This window comes from Mus musculus, chromosome 10 (assembly GCF_000001635.26).
Source record: "Mus musculus strain C57BL/6J chromosome 10, GRCm38.p6 C57BL/6J".
Classification (NCBI taxonomy): Eukaryota; Metazoa; Chordata; class Mammalia; order Rodentia; family Muridae; genus Mus; species Mus musculus.
In genome coordinates this window covers 60,430,664-60,454,409 of record NC_000076.6, presented here as the reverse complement: position 1 = coordinate 60,454,409, position 23,746 = coordinate 60,430,664, and the positions used below count along the sequence as shown (strand labels likewise).

Sequence of the window (23,746 nt, the reverse complement as noted above, 5' to 3'; positions counted from 1 at the left end):
TTGGCTCTTCTGTCTTCTAGGCTGGGTTTAGAAGACTGGACGCCTCCAGTCTTTTAGGCTGTTCTGACAGCTAGGTGGGAAGGAGGTGGGGCAGGGGAAGAGAATGGGAAGCCAAAAGGTCATGAGTCTGAGGCAGAACTGTTTCTTGGCCCCTAACAGGTACAAGATGCTAATCCCCCAAAAACCCTGGGTTAAAAACCCAGAAGAGTAAAGGACCTGGAGATACAGATCTCTGCTGAGCTCAGATCTGGGGTGATACATTCTCCCAGCCATGAACTCTGACCTTAATTTTTCATGTCATGTGGGACTGTAAAATCGGTTAGGGCTCGGCAGGTGGAGTGATGGAGATGTCAGGCAGGCAATTGGGTGGGCATTTAATCTATCAGATATGAGGCTCGCCATTCAGTGAGCCAACAAGAGAATGTAGAATCAATATGTTCATTAGCGACAACATGTGTTGACCCAATCAGCACCCACCAATGACAGCAGGCACGGCGCATGTCACCCATGCGTCAAATCACCTTGGAGAGAGGACATGGCCCTGATGATCAGTCTCCTTCCCCCCAACATCCCGGTACCCCTCTGTAGCTTCCCACTTGTCTAAAAAGCTGCCTGTCACCTGGATGGCCCACAGAGGTGGGGGCAGGGGGTGGATGCTTCAGTGAGGGGACCCGGTGAGCTGGCTGTAGCCCTGGGTAGGCGGCTCCTCCAGGGGGTTGATTGGACTGTCTTTTCTCTTCCATCCCATCTCCTGGGCCCATGCTGGCCCTCTTAACTAAGCCTCAGACGTGTGTCTGTCCCCACACCTCTCCTTTCCGCGTAATCCCAGCTTGATAATGGCCAGAGAGAGGTCCAAGTCTTTCTGATTGCAGATGTCTGTCTCGCACTGCCCAGCCAGCCCCCCTCCCATGTCCCCAGGAAAGTGGCTTTTCTGTGTCCAGTTTGCTTTGCTTGGTGATCAGATATGATTGAGAAAAAAAAAAAGTCACTCAATCGTATTTTTTTCAAACCTAAGGGCATGAGAGAACAGAGTCTGTGAAAGGCCTAAAAAAGGGCTTTCCTCCTCCTCTTCTTCCTCCTCTTCCTCTTCCTCCTCCTCTTCCTCTTCCTCCTCCTCATCTTCTCCCTCATCTTCCTGCTTTTCCTCCTCTACTTTCTCTTTCTCCTCCTCTTCTTCCCCTCTTCCTCCTCTTCTTCCTTTTCTTTCTCCTCCTCTTCCTCATCTTTTAAAAAACATTTATTTATTTTATGTATAGGAGTATACTGTAGCTGTACAGATGGTTGTGAGCCATCATGTGGTTGCTGGGAATTGAATTTAGGACCTCTGCTTGCTCAGTTCAACCCCACTTGCTCTGGTCGGCCCCTCTCACTCAGTCCCTGCACACTCCAGCCCAAAGATTAATAATTTATTTATTATATGTAAATACACAGTAGCTGTCTTCAGACACACCAGAAGAGGGCATCAGATCCCATTACGGATGGTTGTGAGCCACCATGTGGTTGCTGGGATTTGAACTCGGGACCTTCAGAGGAGCAGTCAGTGCTCTTAACCACTGAGCCATCTCTCCAGCCCTTCTCCTCATCTTTTTTTCCTCCTTCTTTGCCATGTGTATGTGAAAGCCAGACAAGTCAGGGCTCAGCTCTGTCTGGTTGTTGATGGTCGAATGCTGAGCCACCTGTAGCTGTGGGTCCTGAGAAAATAGCAGGCATGTTGCTGAATCCCCAACCAGCCTAAGGCCAGCCTCCCTCAGAAGCCATGGAAAACAACGGTGGTGGGCAGGCAGGCAGCATGCTGGGAGTGGCACCCACTAGAGCCTTGGGCAGATGACACAACCCAGCTAGGAGATTTGAGTATGGATGCCAAGTCCCACCCCAGTTCAGGCCAGGAGATGAGAGCGTAGATCCATAGAAAGTGAGAGTAGCTTCCGAAAAGGTGACTGCCCCTGTCTCTTGGATAAAGTGGTACCCGGGGCCCAGAGTCATTATTAGTAGCTCTTTGGCTTCTGATGCCATCAAGCACTTAGGAGATGCCTCATGGACACGTGGGAAGGGCCCCAGTGTACTCTGGAAAGGGTCCATGAGTGTTCGTCTTGGATGCTATACTCCTGACCCAGATACTCAGTGTGCGTGCTGGTTCCAGACCCTGTGATACGATACACAGGAGGGTGTCCTGGCGCTGCTCCTTAGCAAGACTGCTACCCCCTGTCTAGTCTAGGGGCATGGAGGTGCATTGAGAGGTCCTGAGTCACAATGGGAACTGGGTCTTGTCTCAGGGAGTTCGTATTTGGTGTTGGGTTCCTAGGGGGCCTATCTGGCCCACTGGCTCCACCTGGGTGGCTCTGGAGCCCAACTCTGTTGCCGAATTGTTGCAACGTCACTTGTGGCCTTCAGTAGGCAGATCTCAGGAAGTAGCTCCTGTCAAAGCATAGGAATAGCAGGACAAGCCTTCCTGAGGGCTCCTGGGAGGAGATTCTTCTAGGCTCTAGAGTCAGGCAATTGTAACCTCTGCCTCTGTCTGCGTAGGTCCTTCTTGCCCCTTCCAAGTGTACCTTGCCAAGACGATTGTCATAGGATTTAAAGCCCAGCCGATCATCCACTATGACCTCATCCTTAGCTTATTTACATCCACCAAAGCCGGTTGGTTTTCCAAGGCCACATACCTGTGGGGTGAGGATGTGGACATGTCTGAAGGGGTGATGGTTTGACAAATTCCATCACCCTCAAATGTGACTTACAGATAACAAAAGAGACACTCCTACTGGGAACATGGGGTCAGGTCATGTGATCTAGAAGTTTTTCATATCTTCTTCCCAGGCCCTAGCGCCCCCTCTATCCCCCCCCCCCCCCCGTCCATCTCACCCCAGCCCCACCTTGCACCATCTGTCCCAAGACCATGACCTCTTCAGCTAGGCCCCCTCGACCCACCTGGAATGCTCCCAGGGGCCACTCCTTCCCTCCTGCTGGGCCTCCTCTCACCATTCTTTGCCATGCCATAACCTCCAGCCACAGTGGGTCCATTCTCTTGCCTGTGTGGGGACTGTACAGCCACTGGTAGTAGATGCATGGTGAAGAGATCCTCCTCAGCATCCTTGCTTGTCCTGTGTGGTTGGTGACCGTGCAGGTTCATGCTAAACCTTGACGGGGAAGGCTGACTTGCAAGCCCAGCAAGGCCAGAACCATAGACATCCCAGACAGGGCTAGAAAAATCCCCTTCCTGATACAGGAACTTGGGCACAAGACAGGAAGTGGCTTCTCTGAATCTCTGGCCAGTTGGAGACAGGATCTCTAGCAGACTCGAGTTCAAATTCTGACTGATACTGTGGCCCACTAACTTTAATAAGTCACTTCATCTCCCTGGGCCTTAATGCCTCGCCTAGAAGACAGATGTGATAATGAGGAGAAAATGGCAAACAGACTCACTTGAGCGTGCCTAACACATAAACAAGCAGCCGTCTATTGCCTTAAAGCTGTAATCACCAAGACTGTCTTAAAAAGGAGGTAGGCTTGGGAAATGTCACTTGCTTTGCAGATGTGAGGGCCTAAGTTGGAATCCCTTGAACCCGCACAGAAAAGGTGGGAAATGCTCCCGAAAAACAAGACTCAAGGTTGCCCTCCATCCTCATGCATGCACACATGAGCACATACGTGCGCATACATGCACACATGTGTACCGAACACAAAAAGAGATGAGGCAGCAGAGTATTTTTGTTACTGCCCAGGCTGCTACCTCTTGTAATGTACTTGGTAAACCTATTACCTTTCTTAAACACACACACATACACACACTCACGAAAATGAAATTTCTTATACAAGCCCAGTGCTGTGTGACTTCAACACCTTGCTTAACCTCTCTGAGCCTTGCTTGCTTCACCCATAAAGTGGGGACCATGTTAGGGGTAGAGTCAAAATGTCGGCACATCCATGCCTCTCATAACAGTGCTGGACCGCTAAGGAACTGAGCAGGAGGGGAAGGACGTTCTGGCAGCCATCAGCAGACACAATTCTGTCTGTTGGCTTCCAGCTGACAGCCACCAGAAGAGGTTTTCACCCCAGACCCCTTACCTCACTGCTTCTCATAAAGGTTGATGTCAAGTTGTTAAAGACAGTGTCTTCCATGGCGCCAGGCCCACATACTTAGCTATCCCTCTGCCTCGGAGACCCCCACCACCACTGAACTAGAGTCCCTGGGGACTACCCAGGCAGTTGGTATGCTTTGCCCCTGTTCCCCCTGACAGCCTTTGACATGACATAATCGCTTCCCCAAGACAACTCCTTAAAAGTTCAGAGCTAGATTTGCTCCCCATCAATTTTTATTTCCAGATTTTAAAATAAAGGGAAATAAGGCAATAACTCTGGCACCCAGGAGCAGCGCCGCATCTGCGATAGACGTGTCAGACCAACGCCTCCCCAACCCCTGCCAGCCACCCTTCCTGCCTGTGGGACTGACATCGTGGTACTCCAGCAGGGTGGACGCCATGTCTCCCTTCTCCCTCACCTTGGCTCAGCTTCTGCTGTGCAGCCCAGGAGTCAGGAAGGCCGGGCTGAGGATGCTCATGCACAGAGAAGCACAGAGAGTGCTGAGGGCAGGGGAGGGATGAAGCTGGGCAGAGGGAGTACCTGCCTCTCTCGAAGCCCTGGGTTCAGTCCCCAGCATCACATGCAACAGATGTGGCTGTGCACAGCTGTAATCCCAACACTCAAGAGGCAGAGGCATGAGCATCAGAAGTTCAAGGCCACTCTTGGCTGCGTAGCAAGTCTGAAGCCAGCCTGGGATACATAACATTATGCTTTAAAACAAAACAAAAACAAAAACCACTAATGCCAGCTCCATCAGAAAGTTGTCCCTGTGTGCCAGACACAGCAGAAAATATTCTCCATGAATTGCCTTCATCAACCCGCCACAGCCTCGTGAGATGGCAACGGCTATTGTCCCCATTTCATAGATAGGGAAACTGAGGCTCAGGGTAGATTATTGTCCCCATTTCACAGATAAGGAAACTGAGGCTCAGGGTGGATGTGACAGTATGATGAGAACTGGGATAGGAGGGCTAGGGATTCTCCCTCTCGCCTCCCTTTTCCCACCTTCCTATGTCTCCATTCTTCTCCTTCTCCCCTCTCCTTCTGTGGCCTCACCCCTCTATTGTCAATCTTTCCTCCTCAGAAACCCACCTGCTCAGGGTCCGAGACTCTATGCTTGTTTCTGCTAAGTAGGGCCTTCCTAGTCAGCACCTATAAACACTTCTCAACTGAGTCTGGCAAGGCCTCAAGGGCCAGGTGCTCCCTGGATTCTAGAAGGCTTTAGAGAGCTACAAAGGCTCAGGACACTACCAACAATTCAGACCATGACCTTCCCACCACATGCTGTCTGTCGACTGCTTTGAGGTCAGCCCACCCCAGCCTGGGCCACACTAGCATCTCTCAGCTCTGTCCCAGGAACCCATGTTCTCCCAGAGAGTCAGAGCAAACCCGACGGAGGGAAACACTTTGCAATTGGTGAGGAGGCTGGAAAAGAACCCTCTTAGAAAAGGATGTTGCTGGTCTCAGGTTAATGACCCAGGGCCAAGCCCTACCTGGGAGGAATCTGAGGACTGAGCGACAGGTAGAGGTCACAAGGCTGGGAGGGTCGTCTTCTGGTAGGGAGTAAGCCAGAAGTTGGGCAGATGGCTCAGGTGTCTGGGCAGCACACAGACCCCAGCCCAGGTCACACTCGGGTCCGTAGTTGGGCACTTTGCGCAGAATACAGATTGGGTCACCCTCAAGTGGTATCTTCACCACCATGCTTAGCCACAAGTCCTTGTTAGATGAGATGACCTTTGTGCCAGCCTTGTCTTAAACTCCAGGGACAAGCGTTTTCCTTACCCTGGGACATCAGAGAGACCAACGGGGACAGCAAATGTGTTAGAACACAAATTCCACTGCACCATTGACAGCCACTCTGGGAAGACGCCATGAGAGAGGTACCGAAGCCTTGTAGTGTTCAGAGCCATGATCATAATGTCTGCTGTGGGCATGGATCATGGGGCAATAGCTGTCCATCCCAGGTCCCCACTGGGCACAGGGAAAGAAGTCCCCTGCCCCTTTTTCCTTTGCCTACAGCTCCCAGCATCCTGGAACGCCCTTCCCTGTCTTTCGGTTTGGTTCATGCACTCCTCTCAGGTGGGGGATTCTGAGCTTCCAGCTCCAGACCTCCTGCAGGCCCAGACAGCCCAGATGAGGCTTCCTTAAGTATGCATGTCTCCTTCCCACAGCCCGTCTGTCATCTTCCCTGTAACCTGTGGTCATCTCCTAGCTCCACCGCTTTCTGGACCACCCACTGTTTGATCACTCAGGGTCTCAACACTTTCCCCAGAGCCTCCATCAGTAGCTCTTCTTCCATGGATATGACCACCCCCTGGAGGCCATATCGCTCAGAGCAACAGTACCTTGCCACACTGAGTTCTGCCCACCACTCACGGCTACTGTGGTTCCACCCTCAACCCCACGCCATCTGAGCTGAAGAAGAAATTTCCCAATGTGCTATGCATTGCCACAGAAGCATAGAGAGCCGAGCTGTCTGCTGGCTATACCCTTTCACCCACATCCTTTGTGTTTGTGTATGTGGGGGGGGGGGGACACAGAAAGTTCCGTGCTCTCGGTCCCACCAGCGGAGCCTCCTCCCATCCACAGCAGCCTCTCTAGTCCTACATCCTACATGTGTGTGATGGGGAAAGTTTCTCAGCAGAGCCCAACATTCTCACTTGGTTTGAGGAGCTGCTCCAAGGGCCTGCATGATGATGAATGTGTCAAGTATTACTGTGCAGCACCAGGGCTCGCTGGAGCTGTTTAAAAATGCATTCTGGCATGTAAATTTCTGCTCCATCAATCCTGATGACATGTCAAACATTGCAATTGTTTCCTGAACAAATTGTGCCTGGTGCCCTTCTCTGCGGATCTGTGCATGGGAGCAGAACCGCACTCAACGCCTGCTAGGTTACTGGGACCCAGCGCTGCCTGCAAGGTAGCCTGGCAGCTGGGCCTGCCGTGCTTCAGAGCCGAAGCCCCTGTACGCATGCGTAGGAGGTCTGGACGTGCACGCGTGACTACAGTGCAGGTGTTGGATGAGGACTGACTGCACGTGGGACCACAGGCATGCTGGGAGAGATGTCCAGGTGGCTGGGAGAGGCAGGGGGAGGACTGCAGGGGCTGATGGGAGCACTTGAGACAAGGGAGGAGTGTGTGTGTGTGTGATCTACATGGCTCAGGGTTAGTAACCTGAGTGCTCTCTGCCTGCCTGAGCCAGAGAGAAAATAAAGAGATGCTGGAAGTATATACAAGGGAAAGCCAGGATACCAGGAAGAGGGTCTATTTGAGACCCAGAGAGAAAGGGTCTATGTATAAAGACTTCAGAAGATGCAGAACAGGAGGAGGTACAGTAATGGAAAGCTTTTAGGCTATAGAAAGGAGTTGAGGTGTTCTGAGGTCCCCATCCCAACAGGAAAAGAGTCATATAGCAGAGTGAAGCATCCAGGAAGGGCGGGGCTGTATTTGGAAGGAGGCTCAGAGGATGGCCATCTAGAGCTGATGTGAGCAAGTGGGAACCAGTGGGGCTTAAGGCTCAACAATTGCAGATGAGCATTGACCAGGCCAAGTCAAGGGCCTACAGGGAGGTGCGGAGACAGCTGTGGTGTGTGTGTGTGTGTGTGTGTGTGTGTGTGTGTGTGTGTGTGTGTGTAGGGTGCTGGCAGGGCAGGTATCCTGGGATAGGACACTTGCGTCTAGTGGAAGTGAGTTAGAAAGGCTCTTTGAGAGTACTAGCTGGGTCCGAGGGCACTTTCAGGGAGCACGTGTGAGAATCTATTCCCTGTTGGCAAGGGGAGTCCCTGGGAACACATCTAGGGTGCTAGGCTTGCTGTGAGCCCTGGACCCACTGGCACAGGGAGACCTGTATACTGAGGGTTGGGTAGGTCAGAGGACATCTGTTTTCACCAGAATGGATGCCCCAACCCTCAGCAGAGATGTCAGGTTGGACCACACCATACCCCTCCCTTCCTTCAGGTTGAGTCTAAGATACCCACACAGACCAAGCTCAAGCATACACAGAGCTGGGGATCTTCTTTGGAAGTCAGTGGAAGGCACCTCTTCCAGGTTCCAGCTCCGCTAGCTGAGGGGTGACATCTTGGAAAAGCCAAGCCCATGCTATAGGAGCTGCCCCTCTCAGTCAAGGCTGGAAGGACACCCAAGCAGGGGCAGAGCCACTGAGCCAAGAGGAGAGCCTTGCCTATAGGGGACACCTGGCTCCGAGGGACACCCACCTCTATAGGATCAGGAAGGTGTATGGTTAACAGCTCAGGCTACAGCTGCCTTTTCCATATCCCAGCACTGCAGCTGTGTGACCTTGGGCAAGCTAATTCACCTTACAGAGTCCCCCCCCCCCCCGCTCCCTCCTTCATCTATAGAATGGGGTGTCCCATGGAGCTATTGGGAAGGTAGAATGAAAGCATAGGAAATTCTTGTAAAAATCTGTGGCTTGTAGTGAAATGCTCAAAGCAAAAAAAAAAAAAAAAAAAAAAAAAAAAAGGGGGGGGGGGGGGGGGGGGGCCAGCCCACCATCAATGCACTGAGCAGAGACTGGAGTTTTGGACCAGTCTGGGGACCACATCCCCCCTCCCTCTCCAGGCTCCTCACTCACCTTGTCTTAACCTTTGGAATTTTCTCCCCACGTGTATTTATTTTTTCCCCTTTCCGTCCACAGCAGAAAATTACACTTGTGTTGGCATTGTCCATCACGAAAATAAGTGCCATGGCTGCAATCACGAAGCTCAGAGGTGGAATGCGCTCGCCCAGGAAAGCAGTTCAGGGCGAGGTTGAGGGGATGCCTCAGAAACTGGGCGCCCTGGCACCTCAGCCTGGCATGGCTATTCCTGTAGCAAAGGCATGTGGGGCAGGAGCTGGCCACTGGAGCAGTGCTGACCACAGGGGCAGTGCTGGCATGGGTAGAAACCCACCATAAGGACGGGAGCTGACCACAGGAGTGGTGCTGACCGCAGGATTGGTGCTGACCACTGACCATGGGGACAGGAGCTGACCACTGGAGCGGTGCTGACCACAGGGGCAGTGCTGGCATGGGTACAAACTGACCATGGGGACAGGAGCTGACCACAGGAATGGTGCTGACCACTGACCACGGGGACAGGAGCTGACCACAGGGGCAGGTGCTAAACACAGGGCAAGTGCCAATCATCACAGAGACAAGGTGCTGACCATGAGGACAGAAGCCGGCCAAGGGGACATGAGTTGGCCAGGGAGACAGGTGATCCTGACCCACCTTCATTCCTTCTAGACTGGGGAAGGCCTGGTGAGGGAGACAAAGATGTCCTAAGTCCCCAGGCCTGGGTGTCCTGCTGCACACAGTCGTTAGCTCTCCTGCCAACACCAGGCACCTTAATGCAGAGCCTTCTGCCATTCAGAGAGGCCTCTCAGCCTCACTCCCCTGCCTACAGCCTGTTCTTTGCTGTATCTCCTCAGGGCTCTGGCCACTGTCTGAGTTCCACTATCTAGCTAGTTCTTTCTCAGCTGTCTCTCTATTCTGATGATAAGTCACCTTTCAAAGAGGACCTGACACTTTGGTTCCTCGTACAGTATCCAGCACACTGGAAAGGCTATAGAGAATTTACTGAGCAGCAAGGGGAGGGGGGCGGGAGTGTCATAAGCCTTCAGGTAGGCTAGCTATCCTCCATCTGCCCAATATTTCCACTGTGTCCTGCCCGCAGAACCTCACAAAGAGTCATTCAATCTCCACGCTGTCACTAGGTTGGTCTTTAGAAGCTGTCTTAGGGTTTCTATTGCTGTGAACAGATACCATGACCAAAGCAACTCTTATAAGGACAACATTTAACTGTGGCTGGCTTACAGGTTCAGAGGTTTAGTCCATTAGCATCAAGGCAGGGAGCATGGCAGCATCCAGGCCAGCATGGTACAGGAGGAACTGAGAGAGAGTTCTACATCTTGTTCCCAAGGCAAACAGGAGAAGACTGACTCTTCCTCCACTGGGCAGAGATTCAGAGCCCAGCCCCACAGTGACACAGTCCCTCCAACAAGGCCACGCCTCCTAACAGTACAACTCCCTATGGGCCAAGCATATTCAGACCACCACAGAAGTAACCAGAATTTGAGGTGTGTCATGAACCCCAGGTTACCCCTGATTAATCTTCAGGGTTCCTCACTGGCCACAGGAGCATCTGTCTGCTCATGGCCGCAGGTAGCAACAAGTGGGATCTGAGCTTTTCCTTTACCGGGAGGGAAGTGGGGGCTCATGAGTGATTTTCAAGACCCCAGATTATGCCACGCATTCCCTGAGAGATGTGACCAAGGACTCCTGGCCAAGACCAGGGAATGTTCCGAGGGCTCTGTAAGGGAAGAGTGGGTCCTGATGGTCAGGATTTTGAATGAAGGGATGGGGTAATGCACTATGTGAAGAGTTTGGGGTGTGTCAGGGAAGATGGGGCTACAGGAATGAAGGTTAGCTGGGATGTGACTAGCCTTGACATCAGGATATTGGCCTGGATTAGTTTATCAAGTAACAAGGAGGCATTGGAGTTTTTTTAAGCAGAGAAGAACAGTAATATTTTTTTAAAATATATTTATTTGTATATTTGTGTGTGTGTGTGTGTGTGTGTGTGTGTGTGTGTGTGTGTGTGTGTGTGTGTGTGTGTGCAGGTACCTACAGAGGCTAGAAGATAGTATCATGCTCCCTGGAACTGGGGTCATAGGTTACCCATGAGCTTCCTGACATGATGCGGGAAACCAAGCTTGGATCCTCTGGAAGAGCCTGTGCTATGTACAGAACCCAAGGCTTTGCTGATGGAGTGAACCCTTACATTTTGCCAAAGGGCTGGCGTCTTGGACTTCTGCTCTGTCAATACAGCAGCAGGTAGTGAGTCACCATGCTGAATACCCAGCAGCAAGCTTCATGAAGCACTTGTTAGTGCCCTTAAATCCTGAGCCACCTCTCTAGTCCCTGTAGAGGCCATCAGATTCTCTAGTAAAATGTACTAGTATACAGATGTCCTGTGTCAATCTAGCACCCAGCAGAGACAAGGTGGGGTGGTCTCTACACAAGTACCAGAAGGGGGCGCTAGAGGATAGTTGAAGCGTTCACCTGGAACCCAGGATTGCCTGGGTAGCCAGGTACAGTCTGAGACACCTGTGTGGCCAACTGTGCCCTCTCCCCACCATCCTGAAGCCTGACATGGAGGCCTCAGGAGTATCCTGTAGGACACCCATATACTCATTTCTAGACTGGCAGGGAAGAGGGAGGAGGGGTGTCTGGAAGGGAATTCTGTTCTCTACCTGCAGGCCTTTGAGCACATCCTTATGTGAGCCTGGCCTATCTGTCACTTGATACGGCAGTGGACATCTTGTAGCTGCTGTGAGCAAGTCTGAGGAAGGAGGTGGCTTATTGGATGCTCAGGCAGACAGAGCTGCACAGGGTGGGGCCAGAGCAGTGACTGCCAGACTGCACAGAGTACTGCATGGGTGACTAGATATCCAGCCCTGAGGGTAACACACTGGGGTCCTGTATCCCTCACGGCACAAGATGGATGTAAGTGGGGATGTGAGGGCAGGTAACTCGGCATCTTGGAGCTTCTGTTTGTTCCTTGCTAAAGGTTGCTCTTCCATAACAGAGACCAAAATGCCTGACAGAACAAGAAGGGAGGGAGGATCTATTTCAACTCATGGTTCCAGAGGGTCTAACCCATGGTCCTTTGGTCTCATGCTCTTTGACACAACATCGAGGTAACTGGAGTGTGTGATGAGTACTTGAAGGATGCACACAGGAACAGGGCCAGGTGCAATGCGCTCCCAGGGCCCGCCCACCCTAGTGACCTACTTCCTTTATCTGGGTCACACCTCCCCAGATAGCATCCCAGCTGGAGACCAAACCTTCAATGTGAGGACATTTCATACAGAAGCCACAATGGGGGACGGGTTATATGTACTTACCTGGTAGGGATGTGGTCACAGCTAAAGAGACTTACAGGGACTGGGAGGACAGCTCTGCAGTCAAATGCTGTGCACAAATGTGGAAGGATCTGAGTTTGATCCTCCAAACCCCCATAGAAGTGTGATGGTACCTGCTAGTAATCCCAGTGCTGGAAGGCAGGGACGGGAGACAGGAGGATCTGTCCCTGGGGCTCACTGGCTATCTGGCCTCACCTGACCAGCAAGCCCCAGATCCGAGTGAGAGACCCTGTCTCAAGCAAGGTGGACAGCTCCTGAGGGAGAATTCCCAAGATTGACTTCTGGTCTCTATACACACAAACATGTACACACAGGTATATACATATAACTCTACACATGCACACACACATATATAATACATACAAACATATATACATATTTATATACACATGTATACACATACATATGTACATATATATATGTATACATACAGACCTACACACATATACAGACTCATTTATTATATATATTATTATATATTAATGCTGTATTATACTATATGTATACATACACACACACACACACACACACATATATATAATGTAGATGGGCACAGATGTAGTTATAGACAGATATACAAGTATCTCACTCCAAGCCCCAGCTAGGCTTCAAGTACATCTGCCAGCTTGTCCCCACCCTGCATTGGTCTGCCCAAGCTAAAGGGGCTGTAGGTTAAAGCGTTAACCAAGGCTGGATTCAAGGATGACAGGAGCAGGTGAGACAGGCCAGAGATGGGCCCTAAGCTTGGCAGAGCAGCACAGCCTACTCTGTCCTTGTCTGTGGTCAAGCCTGAACTGGAGGTGGCTGCACAAGCTGGGGACAGGGCTAGTGTGGTCCCTTCCCACCTGATAAGGCACAGAGTTCTTGACCTCACCTTGGCTTCATGTCGTTGAGAAATGAAAGACTTGGCGCTGGGCTTACATACATCACACAGCCATTAGGTGGTGACACCAAAGGGCTCACCAATGTTCCCTCATCAGCTTTGGTGGCCTGAGCAGGCAGTGAGAAGGCCCTAGGGACCAGCCAGGCTCTTTGGAAGCTGTACCGAGTCTGGCCCACCCAGGAAAGGGAGGGTGGTCCTTGGGGAAAAGGGCAGCGGCTACGTTAAGATGGTCTCAACTGGTCCCCAAGGGATCACCAGTGGATCCCCTAGGCCTCAGCTATTCTAGGCCCAAACTCTAGAATGAAGGGCTAGGTTAGGGGAGTCAGTAGTTCTTCCTGTCTGAACAGTCCACGTGCTATTCTGTAGGGCTCCCAAAGTGAAGGATCTACACAGGAACTTCTCCTAAGGCAAGAACATATATATGTGTGGCTGCTGGGTCACTTTTGTCCTTCTCCTCCCTGGGTGCCCCTTTCCTTCTTTGCCTTTCAAATCCTTCTGTATTAGTCAGGGGAACAGAGCCAATAGCATGAATATATATTGAAGGTCAATATATTAGATTGGTTTATGGGATAAGGTCTGGGTATCCCAGTAATGGCTGTTATACGTGATGAAGCCAAGAAGCAAGTTCTCAGTGCACAAGGCTGGGTACCTCAGGATCCCAACCTAGTACTGAAAGTCTAGAGGACTCATGGAGAATACCTGGTGTTCAATCTACTTGGAAGCCAGAAGATATTGGGTTCTGATATCAGTAAAGAACCACCACCTCCAGCAGCAGCAACAATAGCAGCAGCATTAATGTAGAGGAACTTGCCAGCAAGAGTGAAGGCAAACAGGCAAAATTGCAGCTTTCTCCTTCCACCTCCTTTTATGTGGGATGCCACCCATGTCTAGCGTGGGTCTTCCCGCTTCAAGTAGCCTGCTCAAGGAAGCCCCTCACGTGTGTGCCTAGCAGCTTGCCCTGTGTTTGATTCCAGATTCAATTGTGCTGACAAGCGTGATTAGCACCAACCTTCCTTCCGTCTCTCTTCACGTTTCCCTCCCCCACATTCCCTTTCTTTCTGGGTGTTTCCCATTCATTTCTGGGAACCCGGAGGCACCTGTTCCTGCTGTGTGCCAGGCACTGTGCTAGCCAGAGCCCAGCAGGCAGAAGTTCTACTCTGCAGTACCACCAGCCCTTTCCTCAAACAGAGGAGGATGCTGTTCCGGTCCTACGGGGGCCACTGGCCTCCATTTTATGTCTCTACCCCAGTCCAGCCTCCACCAAAGGCCTCCATGACATGGCTCCAGTTTTTTCTCAGACACAGCAACAGCGCTGGTGTCTGGTGATACCCTGAATGCTGGTTTGCCCTTGCGATACAGGGATGGAAGGAAGGAATTTTCCCAACCCTCCCTTCTCCTCCATCCCTGGAAGGGGAGAGCAAAGGCAAACTCAGAGGAGCTATGGTTGCTCAGTCCCTGGAGCTCCCAGACTCCCTTTCTTCTGGAACAATCCTCTCGGGTTAGAGGGGGTCACTCAGAAGCCGTGGGCACGGGATACAAAGTGAGTTTTGTTCTGTTTCAAGCTGTGAGCCTTGGGTGAACTCTTTGTGGTGCCTCAGTTTCCCTGTCTATCATTTGGGTCTGTTATAGTGATGGCCCCTCTGTTGGGGGCTGGGGGAGATATTGGTAATGGCAATTGTCATGAGGAATGGCTTGGGCAGAAGAGCCCCTCGGGGGTCTATGCTTATATTTATTCAGCACATACACTGAGGAAGATGGCTGGGGTCAGGATGTAGGACTGGGGTCTGTCTGCACACAGACGCTAAGATCATTGCTATGGAGACATCAAGTGGAAATGGGTGCAGGAGGCAATGCCCTGAAAGCAGGCAGCCCAAAGCACTCAGAAATGGCATCTTTATGAATAGCCACATTTTCTGGTTAACTAAGGTCTTAATTCTCTGGATATAAACATATTTTTCATTTCATTCATTTGGGATAGAAATATATTATTCATCTATCTGCCTTCCGGAACTGGATATACGGGAACACGCATTAGCGTCTCATGAAAATTCAGGTTTATTATAAAGAATGTAGAATTTAATAGATTTCATAGAATCTGGGAGCTTTAAAAAAGAACCTCAGAAAATATTGAGCAGAAAGGCATTAAAAACGTATTCTTAGCTGCAGTCTCTATTCACATATGATCTTAGAGAGAAGCCTGAGGATAGAGCAGATGTAAGTGAGCCCCAAGGTCAGCCCAGGCCTTTCCCAACTGGTACGTGGGGGCAAGCCACAGCTAGCCAGACCTAAAACTTTAGCCTAGGAAGGGGCCAGGGTTCTTGTCGAGGACAGTGACAGTGCCCTGTGTGGACAGCCTGCTGAATATTCAAGACAGAGGAAAGGAGAGGGAAGGATGGCCAGATATGCTTTAGCCTGCACGGTGGATTGCCGCCATGTTCAGGGTGAAGCAGAAGCCGTTTACCCCAGCCACAAAAGCCTTCTAGAAGGACCGTGCTCTCCAGTGTACCCCGACCGCCATCTGTGGCCATTGACCACCTTGCTGGCCAGCCTGGATGGGCTCTGGGCAGTTTGGTTGGGCCACAGGAGGCATTTAGAAGTGACAGTGCTCGGTTGCCTGGGGCCCTTTCCTGGCCTGGCAATAACAACCTCATCTTTTACCACCGCAGGCAACAGACAATGACGTGGGCACTTTTGGGGAAGTCAACTACTTCTTCAGTGATGACCCTGACAGGTGAGTTCCTGCCCCAGCCCCTTGGCAGCAGCCTCTGGTGACTCACAGAGTCCAGCAAACTGCTCTGTGCTCAGAGAAGCCCAGGGATCAGAACACAGAGCAGCTGCTCTCCGTGTTGTGGTGACCCCTGACCTTAAAATTATTTTCATTTTTACTTCATAACTGTATGTTTTGCTGCCATTATGAATCATACTGTAAATATTTGATGAGATGCAGATATCTGAATGGGACCCCTGAGGGTCACAACCCCCAGGTTGAGAACCATTGCTCTAAAGTGAGTCTGTCAGTCTGATTCTCACCAGAATCAGTTGGCTAAACCCCTGAGCTCTCTGGTATAGGGTTTTTCTGTTCGGGAGTAGAGAATCAGGCATCCATGATGCCCAGGAGTTCTGACAATACTACTCCTGCTACCAGCAGCCACAGAGGACATTTGAGGGCTGACTGTGTGCCAGGCTCTTTGTCAAACACTTACCATGCAGGCATCAGCCTGGGTCATCCCTTCCTGGTGACAGGGAACCCCATTCTCTGCTCTCTCTCTCATTACGTCCACCTGATAGGAAATTCCAGCTCAGAGAGGCTAAGCTACCTACAGAATGCACACAACTGGTAGACAATAGGACCCCACCTCTGTACATGGCCTTTGCCACCAGGACACACAGCCTCTGCCACCAGGATGTGGCACTCAGCAAGCAGCAGCTACTAGGTAGACTTCTTGCCAGACCCCACCCCCCATCTCTCTCTCTCTCTCTCTCTCTCTCCCCCCCCCCCTCTCTCTCTCCATCAGTTTCTCACAGGGCAAGGGAAGGTCTGTGAAGTTAACATGATCAAGACCTGGTTGAATTCAGAGGGCAGGCCGGCTGCTAAGAATAAGTAGCCTAGAGCTGGGGAGGTGGCTCAGCCAGGAAAATGCTTACCCTGGGAGTATACAGACCTGAGTTTGGTCTCAGGAACCCATGGTTTAAAGTGGGGCGGGGGTGGTGGTGGGGAAGAGCCAGGCATGATGGTACATGTTTATAATCCCAGGGAAGGGTGGGACAGGAGGATGCCCTGGGGCTCACAGGACAGATGGCCTGGCCAAATCAGTGAGAGACACTGTCTCAAAACGCAAGGTAGATGGCCTGGTGTCTGAGGAATGACAGCTAAAGTTGAGCCCTGGCTTCCATACACATGCTCAAACAAGTGTATCTGCATGCACATGTGCACACATACACATACACACACATACGCACACACCACACACACACACCGCATAGCCCCACATTTTTGGGACTGACTGAGGCAGACTGGCTGTGAGCTTATAGTCACAGTCCACACAGTCTATGATCATTAATCAGGAAGAGTCTAGGACTCTATCAGGTGTGTCACAGGCCTTGTTGGACACTCTGTGACAGCTGCATTAACGCTAGATAGAGGCATGGCAGTGGCTGGGTGTGCAGGGCAGAGTAGCTCTCGAGGGGAACCTGGTCATCTTGGCTCTTTCCTTTCTTCCCACCTCTGGACCCAGGGCTTCCCTGTCCCGCAAGCTGGGACATTCCAGACATGAATGTGAGTAGCTGCTGAATCGGCAGAGCATACCCATGGTCCTGCCAGCTCCCGTGGGTTTCTAGAGGGCATATTTAGAGGCTCCAGTTGAGGGTTGGTCTCACTGGCCCATTTGATGCCCAGAGTACCTCTTCCCAAAGGCTTGGTCCCTCCAGCAATTGACAAGGTCAGCTCCAAGAGAGGATCCAGCAACCTTCTCCAACTATCAGACAGCAGAGTTTGTATCCCAGGTTCTCTATTATCCAAACACATCCCTGAACCGAAGTGCCTGCTCACAGAGAGGGACCTGTCACCCAGTGCTCAGCCCCTACAGGAGCTCATCCACAGCTTGCTCTGACCCTGGCATCCTCTCCCTCCTCCCTCCCCAATACAGGTTCTCACTGGACAAGGACACGGGTCTCATCATGCTGATAGCCCGGCTAGACTATGAACTTATCCAGCGTTTCACCTTGACTGTCATTGCCCGGGATGGCGGTGGTGAGGAGACCACAGGCAGGGTCCGGATCAATGTGCTGGATGTCAATGACAATGTGCCCACCTTCCAGAAGGATGCCTATGTGGGTGCTCTGAGGGAGAATGAGCCATCTGTCACGCAGCTGGTGCGGCTCAGGGTAAGCCCAGGAGCCCTAGACTTGTCATCTCTTTCCCTGAGTTATTGCAGGAGGTGCTAAAACTCCCATCTACATGCCCGGGGCTCCTCTGAGCATCACCTCCTGCCCCCTGGAGATCTAGAGAGACACCTTCAGAGTGTCTACCTCAAAGCAGATGTCAGGCCACTTAGCATAAAATCACCCATGTTCCCCACAAGGCCATAGAGTGGTAACAGTCCCTTTGCAAGACCATCAGACTGTCCAGAGAGGAGATAAATTGGCTCAATAGGAAAGGACCTGCCATTCAAACATGAGGACCTAAGTTTAGTCCTGAACGCTCCTAAAAACCTGACTCTTGGGCTGCAGAAATGGCTTAGAAGTTTAAGAGCAATGACTGCTCTTCCAGAGGTCCTAAGCTCAATTCCCAGCAACCACGTGGTGGCTCACAACCATCTGTAATGGGATTCAATGCCCTCTTCTGGTATATCTGAAGAAAGTGACAGTGTATTTGCATACATAAAATAAACAATAAATCTTTTTAAAGAATTAGCTGGCTCATTACCCTTCACGCCTATAATCTCAGTCCCGAGGAGGGGAGACAGAAGGACCTGTGTTAGCTAACTGACAAGGTCCAATTGCAATGAGAGACCCTCTCTGAAAAGATAAGGCAAAGAACAATGAATAAGATATCTGATGTCAACCCCTGCCCCCCACATACTCACCCATCTGCATGTATGTGTGTGCGTACACTTGAGCATGTCCACACACATGTAAAGTAGCCACAGAGACCACAAAAGGAAAAGCAGAGGAGAGATGGGCAAGAAAGACATAGCCTGTGGGGAGAGAGCAGGGCTCACCTGAAATGGAGACTCTGTCCTTCACGAGTTTCCCTGAAGCAAGTCCCTAGTGCACAGCACAGATCTCTAACCAGGGACTTCATGTCCCCTCATCTCACCCCTATGCTCATGTCCAAAGTGACAGGACCCAGGGCCTTCCCTTGGAACTTGTTTCTGAAACTAGCCAATGGTGGGAAAGGGTACACAGAAGGTGGGACTGTATGCCACCCAGCCTGGCATGGCTTCCCCGGAGACCCTGCCCTTCCCTTTGGCTTGGCCCCAGGTACAGCCAGCAAGCGGGGAAGCCCTGGTGCCTCTCCAGAGTCAGAGACACCCTGGAAAGAAGCTAATTCCTCCCTCCAGCCAGAGCAGGGAGGATCCCTGGCCCCTTCCAGATGCCTGCCTCCTCTGCCTTGCTACATGCTACGTGCTGTATGGTACGTGCTACATGCGCTGTTGCTAGAACACAACGGCTGAGGCCGCATACATTATATCGAAAATGAAGTAGGATGTGTGTCAATCAGGTAACCCTCTGAGGAGCACTCCTTGGTTCCCTCGCCATGCTGTAGACATCATCATGATTGGATCAGAGGAGGAGGCTCACACAGCTCACTAGGAAGCAAGACAGAGTCAGTCAGGCATGCTTTGTCTCTTGTCACTTGATCTTGAGGGAACTAACCAGGATCCCTCAAAAAACTACGTTAATCCATGCTGTTCAGAGCCTCCAGACAAGTAACTACCTCACACTAGACTCTACCCCTTAAAAGTTCCACTACCCCTTACTGCCTCACCCTGAGGAACAAGCCATCACCATACGGACCCTTGGGACAAACTAATTCCCAACCATGGCAGGCTTATCTCAAGGGAGGCACTACATCCTGAAGTGTTGGGATCTGAAAACAGAGAATACGGGACATTGATGAGCCGAGTATTTTCTGAGGGATCCCAGCCCCACTTTCTAGGCTCCAACCTTGCTTTTCCACTTTCCAGCCCATTTCTGAGCCCACAAGGGGGAAGGGACAGAGTTTTTCTGGGAGCCAGAGAGTGGGTTTCTGTTGAGGAACAAGAGGGTCCCTGCGGTCCCAGAGCAGGAAGTAACCTGAGCTACATCATCCAAAGAAGAACTGAGAGGAGCTGGCCTGCCTCTCAGCCACCCTCGCCTGTCCCCAGGGCTTTGGTGGGCTTACTGGGCCCTGACTACACTGTTCCTTCCAGGCAACAGATGAAGACTCCCCTCCCAACAACCTGATCACCTACAGCATCGTCAATGCATCCGCCTTCGGCAGCTACTTCGACATCAGCATATATGAAGGCTATGGAGGTACGAGTAGAAACAGGGCAGGAGGACCCAGTAGGGAAGAAAGTTGGTAGGATCCTTTCTGTCACAACCCCCTCCGGGGGGTGGGGCCACCCTCCCTCTCCCATACTTTTCTGGAAGCTGCCAGGTCCCTGTGGCTAGAAAAGGATATAGTCAGAGGTCATATCTTCCCAAGGCCAACAGCTGTCTCAAGCCAGCCAGACCTTGCTCTGGGTCTGAGGCCCGTAGCCAGCCATGAGGTACAGCTGGAAGCCTGAGGTGACTGGAGTTGATGAAGGAAGCAGGCTGGATGAACTGTCCTCTGGGCAGGTCGGTGTGGCTACCTCCAGCCTTCGCAGGCTGCAGCCTTTTCTTGAGGGCAGAGTCTCTAAAGTCATCTAAAGAAATGGGAGATGATGCAGGAGGCCTTCCTCAGCTGCACATTCTGTGGAGTTCAGGAGAATAACGACAAAGTCACCTTGTTACCACAATAGTGGCCGGTGGGTGGGCTGAGCACAGAGACGGGCGCTGCCAGTCAGTAAACTAAGTGAAAGGCCCAGGAGGCTAGCCACGCTGCCTCTAGCAAGGGAAATGCTGTAGCTGGGTGGCTGAACTCTGTTTGTTAAGGTCCTTGCTCCTGCTGTTCCAGTGATCAGTGTGAGCCGCCCTCTGGATTACGAGCAGATACCCAATGGGCTGATCTACCTAACAGTCATGGCCAAGGATGCTGGCAACCCTCCGCTCTACAGCACCGTCCCTGTCACCATTGAGGTGTTTGTAAGTATGCAGCTCACTGGCCTTACTCCCCCAGGGTGGTGAATGCATCTTCTCAGAGTACCAGAGGCCTCCCTTGCCTCAGCCTCGTGGTAAAGGCCTGTGTCCTCACCACTGAAACTGCCCCAATTCCTGCTCCCTGAGCATCGAGCATCGCGCCATTGCTTTGGTTGCCATGCTGCCTGCCTGCGTGAGCAGAGAGACCCAGGGGCCTGGAGCTCAGTGAGAGGTGTATGACCCTGCTTTGGTTTCATGTGAGGCCTTGGGATGTCTTCCGGAAAGCAAGGCTGGAGAGAGAGAGAGAGAGAGAGAGAGAGAGAGAGAGAGAGAGAGAGAGAGAGAGAGAGAGAGAGGATCATGTCCTCAGAAGTCGCGTTCCATGAAGTCCAAAGGAATGACGGGACGCTCACCATTCCTCTTCCCAGTCCCCCTCTGTACCCTCTTCCTTTTCCCTGCCTCTCTCTGGTCCTCTGAAGATGGAAAGGGGCCTGAACGCAACCTGCTGCCTGTCTGACATGAATATCAAATACACCTTAGCGCTTTCCTGTCTGAAATTATCAGTCTCCGAATCCATCTCCACACTGGTTCATTTGCCATGTGCCGCTCCCTCAGCCGCACTGGGGGCAGGGGGAACCTAGAGCGTAGTCTGACAGCAAGGCCCACGGGACTCCTCCTCCTGGGACCCCCACACACACCTGAGCACACACCAGCATGCCCCTTCCTTATTTGCAAGGAAGGGTGAATGAATGTCAGTAGGGGTTAGGATTAAATTGCACTGTCAGCTGGGACGTACTAGGGGCAGGGGTGGGTGGGGGTGGAACACAGCTTAGGAATGTCCCCAGTGTCCCCAGAGCAGGCTTGCAGCTGTCCTTCCAGTCGCAGCCAGCTCCAGGCAGCCTCTGGGGCAGCCCCACACCAGTCCTTTAATTAGCCCGAGGCTGGGACCAGCTTCCAGACCCCTACTTCCTGACTCACCTGGGTGGAGTTGGGGTGATAAGGGATCTTCGTGATGCCTAAGGAAACTCCCAGGGGACAATGGGAGCAGGGACACTGGGGTGGCAGGGAAAGGAGCCCAGGCAGAGATAGGGACAGCTCGGGATGTTCAGAGGGTCAGGACTTTGCTTTCGAGAGTAGCAAAGGAAAAGAAAAGGAGACTCATGGGAGTCCAAAACCACTGCCTTAACCCATCAAGGTAGCCCCAAGGAGCCAGAAAATGCACAGTGTCTAGTGCTCATCATATGACCTCTGGCCCTGACCACGCCTCCCTCCCAGCCCAGCCTTGGTTTCCCCATCCTGGTCACATTGCCCCTTGGCCCAGCCAGGCCCCCCTCCCATCCACCGCCCCCTTCGTTCCGTCTGCATTTGAGGCACTTTGGAGAGTCAGTATGATGCTGGTCCCTCAGCGCCCAAGGGATGTGGGATGAAAGAGGAGGAGCTCAAGGGTCATGCGGCTCAGAACCCGCCTCCGTTACCCACTAACTGTGTGCTCTGTGCTTCTCGACACTCCAAACCTCAGTGTTCTCATCTGTGAATGGGGACAGTTATGGTGCCTGCCCCGTATGTTACCATGGGAAGGGCTTGAGCCCACACAGGCAGTCCCTGGCATGTTGCCTGTCATCACAGATGCCGGGGCAGGTGTTGTATCCTGTCAACAACAGCATGCCCAGCCTGACCTTTTGCAAATGAGAGCTCTGAAGGAGGTGGGGCTGAGCAGGACTCTCTAGGCTTTGGAACAAGGAACTAGGAAGGGTAAGGGTAGGGGTGGGGTGGGGAAGGGGGAGGGGGCATATTCTAGTTTCATTCTGCTGAATGAATGAACGAATTCGTTCACACTCTGAATAGATGAAGCCCTTCTTGGGGAGGAAAGGGTCTATTTGGCTCACACTTCCAGGTCACAGAAAGTCAGGGCAGGAAGTAGAAGCCATGGAGGAGCACTCTGCTAGCCTGTCCTCCATGGGTTCATGGCACTTAGCTTTCTTATACAGCCCAGACCCAGCTGCCTAGGGCTGGTGCCGCCCACAGTGGGCCCAATCAATCATTGATCAAGACAATCCCTCAGACAGGGCCACGGGCCAATATATTGACTGAGACTCCATCCGACGACTCTAGGTAGTGTCGAGTTGACATTTGACACTCGTTAGGACAGGGGGAGTAGGGAGACAGGTTGAAGTGGTCTACTCTGACCTAGACAGGTGAAATCAGCCACGGAAACTAAAACTCACTGGTCCCACCATGGCTCTAGAGGCTTCCAGTAGCATAGTCCCGTCTGGGCCCTTGGTAGAGGAAGATGAGGTTAGCAGAAAGAAGGCTACCGACCGTATCCTTGTACTTGCTAGTGACAGAGCTGGGATTGAACCCACACCTGAGGAACATCTGACTGGACATTTTCTCACCAGTCATAGACTAGGAAAACTGGGTCATCCTCACTCACATGTGACTGAGCCCAGTACTCTTCAGAGACCCCCACCCCTACCCTGTGAATAGGCTTAACTGAGCCAGGGCTGTCTTAGCAAATAAAGTACAGTTCTTATGGCTATAATCTGGGAGGCTGAAGCAGGAGGACAGTCATGAGTTCAAGATGAGCCTGGGCTACAGGCAGTTCTAAGCTAGCCTGGGTAACAAATCGATACCCAATCTCAATAAACCAAAATAAAGTATAGTTCTTACCTGATGGCCCTGCTGTGGTTGACAGTAGATTATTGCTGCTTCCTGTTAAGGCACAACCAGGCTGTCTGTGATCTGCCCTTGGGACATTGAAATCTAGACTGTGCTCTGCTCTCTGTGGCTCAGTGGAGAAATAGACCCGACAGGGCCTCTTCTTTGCCTCAGTCCCTCCAGGGGACCAGAGCAATCCTTTTCCCAGTGTAAATGAACGATGGGGTAATAGCCAGGCAGAAGACACTGCATGGGTGTGGGGGGGAGTGATTACAAGCTCCACTGCTCTCCAGTTAGGTAAGCTAGCGAGCCCCTATTGTCACATCCTCCTGACACTGAGCAGAGAGAGCCTCCCGGGGGTCTGCACATCCCCTGAGTCTAGTCCAGCCATCTGGAGGCAGGAGCAGGCGGCAACAAAGACAGGTGCCACTGTGGCTC

At 51.9% G+C, this 23,746-nt stretch overlaps 1 protein-coding gene across 7 annotated transcripts in view; it reads left to right on the top strand.

Annotated features, from left to right (window-relative positions):
• Cdh23 (cadherin 23 (otocadherin)) overlaps positions 1-23,746 on the top strand; it is a 393,766-nt gene that overhangs the window by 242,104 nt on the left and 127,916 nt on the right. For all 7 annotated transcript variants that reach the window (NR_045556.1, XM_017313930.1, XM_030245069.1 and 4 more), the window contains 4 exons: positions 15,550-15,614; positions 17,530-17,767; positions 19,798-19,903; positions 20,529-20,656. Coding sequence is in view for 6 of the 7 variants with exons in the window: in XM_017313930.1 (XP_017169419.1) it covers positions 15,550-15,614; positions 17,530-17,767; positions 19,798-19,903; positions 20,529-20,656 (537 nt within the window). In the remaining variant the exon portion in view is untranslated. The remainder of the gene's footprint in view (positions 1-15,549; positions 15,615-17,529; positions 17,768-19,797; positions 19,904-20,528; positions 20,657-23,746) is intronic.